Source organism: Echinops telfairi, unplaced genomic scaffold, assembly GCF_000313985.2.
Source record: "Echinops telfairi isolate 266 unplaced genomic scaffold, ASM31398v2 ScPeMD7_9;HRSCAF=40, whole genome shotgun sequence".
Lineage (NCBI taxonomy): Eukaryota > Metazoa > Chordata > Mammalia > Afrosoricida > Tenrecidae > Echinops > Echinops telfairi.
In genome coordinates, this window is record NW_022103906.1 from 44068375 (window position 1) to 44073377 (window position 5003).

Sequence of the window (5003 nt, forward strand, 5' to 3'; positions counted from 1 at the left end):
CCAAAGCACAGAGAACCATGAACCACACTTTCAAGAGGGTGGCTCCAATGACACAAAACCTCTGAGACCTTCCCCAAATAAACCAAAATACAGAAAACGTTGAAAACCGGGACCAGCTGACCAGGCCCCAACGGATCAAGTCAGATCCATGTCCTTGGTCCTCTATAAGATAATATTTTATTGTGCTTTCGTTGAAAGTTTACACAGAAAAGTAAGTTCCTGTTTAGGAATTTTTACACAGCTTATTCATTTTATTGTTTTACCAACTCTCTTAAATCTGCACTGGCAGTTTGGTTCCTGTCAGCTGGTTCCCTCATTGTCATCTTCGCTCTAGAGTAAGTGCTGGCTTTTTGATCTCCGATGATGTTTAAAAAGGAGCACGTGCTCAAGGGTGTTATTCTTTGGGAGCCAGTCTGTTATTTGGCTAAGATGACCTCATGGAATAGTTTGGGTTCAAGATTTAAAGAGCACCTTAGGGTGATAGTCCCTGGGCAGTGCTCTAGTCTCAACTAATTCAGTAAATTTGTATTTTTTTTAAAAATGTAAGTCCTCTCCCATATTTGGCTCCCATTCTGTCAGAATCCCTCTACTGTGTTCCTGATTAGAACAGTTGGTAGTGGTAGCAACTGTCTAGTTCTGGTGGCCTCAGGGTGGCTGAGGTGTGGTTTGTGTTGACTTTCAGCATTTAGGACTGGTTTCTTTTCTGGATCTTTGATTCCTATTATTCTTTTTACTCCAGGCACAAAGACTGATAGCTGTGTCTTAGGTGGATATTCAGAAACTTAATGAAAAATCTCCCCTTTTAAAGGACACATTTTGAACACAGTGAGGAAAAGGTGACATTTAAAATATTTGCTTTAAGTTTTATAATTATGAAATACTTGATAACGTGCCAAAGAATATGAGATACTGGCAGGATTACAGGGCGAGAATAGAATGAACATTCACATCCCCACTGCATCATATAGGAAATGGAACACTAACATCATTAGTGTTGTGGACGCCCGCTTTGTCTTCCTCTGTCATGGAACTTTTTGTCTTGAAATCTGATGAGCACTCCCTTGCTTATCTTGCAGATTGATGACACATGTATGTATGTATTTATGCATATGTGTGTGTGTGTGTGTGTATATATATTTCCCCTGTATAAGTTAAAAGCCTTTGATCCCAATAACCGATTTCTGTGTTTTTTCACAGTGGGAATGTAAGACTGACTTAGATATTGCATACAAATTTGGGAAAACTGTGGTCAGCTGTGAAGGCTACGAATCCTCGGAAGACCAGTATGTGCTGCGTGGGTCCTGTGGCTTGGAGTATAATTTAGATTATACTGAACTTGGCCTGAAGAAACTGAGAGAATCTGGGAAAAGCCACAGTTTCAACTCTTTCTCTGATTATTATAATAAGTTGCACACTGCAGATTCCTCTGGCATCAGCGGCTTGATTACCATTGTGGTGCTGCTCGCTGTTGCCTACGGAGTTTACAAGCTGTTCCTTAGTGATAGTCACGATTCTCCTCCTCCCTATTCTGAGTATCCTCCATATTCCCACCGATACCAGAGATTCACCAACTCAGCGGGAGCCCATCCCCCAGGCTTTAAGTCTGAGTTCACAGGTAGGTTTCTCTGATTGGTGGCACTTAGTAGGGTAGATGTGAGACAGTGAACCCTCTACTCATTTCTGAAAAATAGAGGCTTCAAATTTTTTTTTTGATAAATGGAATCGAAAGATAATGGCATATTTTACATGGACTCTTTGAAGCCCCCTTGTAGAAAATGGTTGTATGGGAAACCAAAACACATTTCTCTTCTTATCTACTTTCACTTTCAGTTTCTTTTACGTCTTTGTTCTGCTTCTTATAAAGTTACTGTTTTAAGAGTGCATGATTATAAATCATCTTAATTAGAAACCCTTGATCAGATTTGGTGATAGGCAGTTGTTATAATTCCTATCTCATACTACACACAAACATTAATTCATTAAGCATTGTAGATTGTAATGTAAAGGGTAAAACAATTAAGTTTTCCTAGAGAACATAGGTGCCTAATTTTTTTTTACAAGTATACTTTTCGGTATAACACTTGTCTATAAGTTGAGGCCTGCTTATTATTAATAGATGGTTCACATTAAATAATTGAAAAGTTTTCTTGTCTTCGCTTGTCTTAAGCCTGTGTTGTGCTTACATGAGGGGGATTGTAAGTAAATCATTTTCACGTTCAGGACCGCAGAATGCTGGCCATGGTGGAGCTGCTGGTTTTGGCAGTGCTTTCACAGGACAGCAAGGGCCTGACAATTCCGGACCGGGCTTCTGGACGGGGCTCGGCACTGGAGGACTACTAGGATATTTATTTGGCAGCAATAGGTAGGCTTTTCCTTTATCTCATTTGTTTATTAACTCAACTTTTCTGTTTCGTTTAAAGAAGATAAATTATGGTAACATGAGTCTACTAAACTAGCCAGATGGAGAACTGGGAATCCATGATAACAAGTCCCCTACTTGGTTTTGGGGGATAGCACAGTTCCAGTTTGGGGATGATGTTAGCCAGTACTAGATTAGACTACTAGTCTAAAACCAGGTTGTGTTCCTCAAGGGAAAATCGTATATTTATGTTAATCCTGATATACCAGGACAGTTAGAAAAACACATTTAGTAAATATCCCCCCCCCCCCACGATTATTTAGGAACAGGAATGTACTTTAAAAACGTAGTGAAATTGCCCACTTTATTTTCATGTCTTTACAGAGCAGCAACACCCTTTTCCGACTCCTGGCACTCCCCAGCTCATCCTTCCTCATACTCCAGTGCATGGAATAGTCGTGCATACTCACCACTGCGTGGAGGCGCAGGGAGCTACTCAGCATATTCAGGCTCAGATACAAAAACCAGAACAGCATCGGGTGAGAACAAAAAACACTGATGCTCCTGATAGGTAGCACTGACGAATGGAGATGTTTTTGGAACTTACGAGGAAGATTAACTATGTATTTAGCAATTGCAGTGTTACCTGGCATCCTACCAAAAATATTAAATCACGGAGCTTGAAATATAATTCAGATTTATCCTTTCTTACCACTTCTAAACACTTAAAGAAAAAATCAAATGGGATTTGTTTTACCATAATTTCAGCTATACTACTAAGCATGGTTTTGATTTAAAGCTTCCCACACCTATGATCTCTAAGCTCTGAAATGGATTAAGTAGAAGTTAGAAAACTTAAAATTCACTGAACATGTATTGAGTTTTACTGAAGTGGTTAACAGAGTATTTTGTATAAAGCAAAGGTCTGAGATATCTATATATCTATAGATAAATACATATGGGGGCACCCCCACAAACCTGATGCTCATTTGTTTTTTTGATGTGAGGGCGATAGTGCATTTGGAGCTCATTCTACCAGGTCAGACTGTTAATCAAGCTTTCTAAAATATTTCCAAGAATGGAATCACAGATTTGACAAATGTATTAAGTGTAATGGAGAGTACTTTGAAGGTGATAAGGTTTTGTAAAAAAATTTAAATACCTAACCTTGAAAAAAATAATCCTGGATTTGGCGGGGGTACCCCTCATATGTGTAATGTATGAATATATATTTCCTTATAAAGGTCAGTGACTAGATAGAGCATGTTAATGTGTAAGGTGTGAAGTGGAGGATCAAGGGGAGATCGCGTAAACCTGGTGATGACTCGGGATGTGGGGCTGGCTTGCATTTTGTCCTTCCCACGCCTGCTGCTCTGGCCAGCACCTCCTCCTCTCAGAGTCTCTTCATTTACTAACAGTAAATATGTAGGACGTTTGTAATTGAGAAGCAAGTTTTGGGCACAAAAGAGTAATGTAATTTTTACTTTTTCGTTCTAGCGTATGGTGGTACCAGAAGAAGATAAGGAAGTAGAAAGTTGAGGTCATACGTTGGATGCAAACTTTGTGATTGTTCCACCACTTTCTCTCTTCACCCACAAATTGCTGCCTTCTAACCACTGGGGAAAGGGAGTATTAAAAAGTTCCGTGGTGTCTTGTCCTGTATAGCTCTTTGTATGTTATTATTTGAGGCCAAGAATTACTATACGATCAAATGTTAGAGAACTGTGAATGTTAGTGTAACATGCAGATGTATAGTGCAGTTTTTGAAAATGATTATTACTATGGAGTGTTGAAGCTGTATTGTTTAATTTCTAACACCTGTGATGCCGTAAGAAACATTCAGAAAGAAAGTGGTATGCCAATCGATGCTGAGTACAGAGCATTTCAGTCTTGAGGTTTTCATCGATGTACCGTAAGGTAACAATAATAGCCACTCTCTGGTATATTGCTTTGGTGTTTGCTGTTTTTAAACATTTAAGCACGCTTCAGACTACTAATTATACTAACCTGTGAGCTCAGAGCTTTGAAACCTTCCATGGGGCTGGTGGTGGTCTAGTTCTGGAAGGGGAGAACTACCTCTATAGGAAAAGGTAGAAAATGGGCATCCTGAAGGTTGTTGTGAACAATTGTGTGCTTACAAAATGGTGTGCTTCAGCAAAGGTCTTTTAATAGTAAAAGCATGTAGTTGTTTGTGGAATTTCAAATACTGCTGTAACCATCTGTTTCAATCTTACATTAAAAAGACTGAGTTAAAATCAAACAAGGATTCTGGAGTTTCATTCACATTTTTTTATAATACCAGTCCCGACACAAATTGGTGTAAGTACTTTACTCTTTTTCTCACGCAGCACTTCTATTTCCCATCAGTCAGAAGTCCCCAGAGCAGTCATGACGTTGTCAGGTGCCGTTGAGTCCGTCCCAGTGTACAGCAGCCCTGTATACAGCAGAACGAAACACTTCCTATTCTCTTGCCTTCCTCACATTTCTTAAGATTGGCGAGCCCATTGTTGCAGCCACTGGGTCAGTCTGTCTCTTTGAAAGCTGTCCTTTTCGAATCCAGGACAGACGACTCCTTCAGGACCAGTGGTGAGAGGGGCGAGGTCTGGAGGGTGGAGGGAATGTGGGGTAGAGAAGGGGGAACCGA

General features: G+C 40.0%; 1 protein-coding gene across 1 annotated transcript in view; it reads left to right on the top strand.

Moving 5' to 3' along the window:
• The window catches only part of SARAF (store-operated calcium entry associated regulatory factor), a 13673-nt gene extending 9054 nt beyond the window's left edge, over window positions 1–4619 (top strand). Inside the window, exons 3-6 of the mRNA XM_004696191.2 lie at window positions 1198–1615; window positions 2221–2362; window positions 2744–2898; window positions 3857–4619. Coding sequence (XP_004696248.1) covers window positions 1198–1615; window positions 2221–2362; window positions 2744–2898; window positions 3857–3882 — 741 coding nt within the window. The 3' untranslated portion in view covers window positions 3883–4619. The remainder of the gene's footprint in view (window positions 1–1197; window positions 1616–2220; window positions 2363–2743; window positions 2899–3856) is intronic.
• The last annotated feature ends 384 nt before the right edge of the window (window positions 4620–5003 follow it).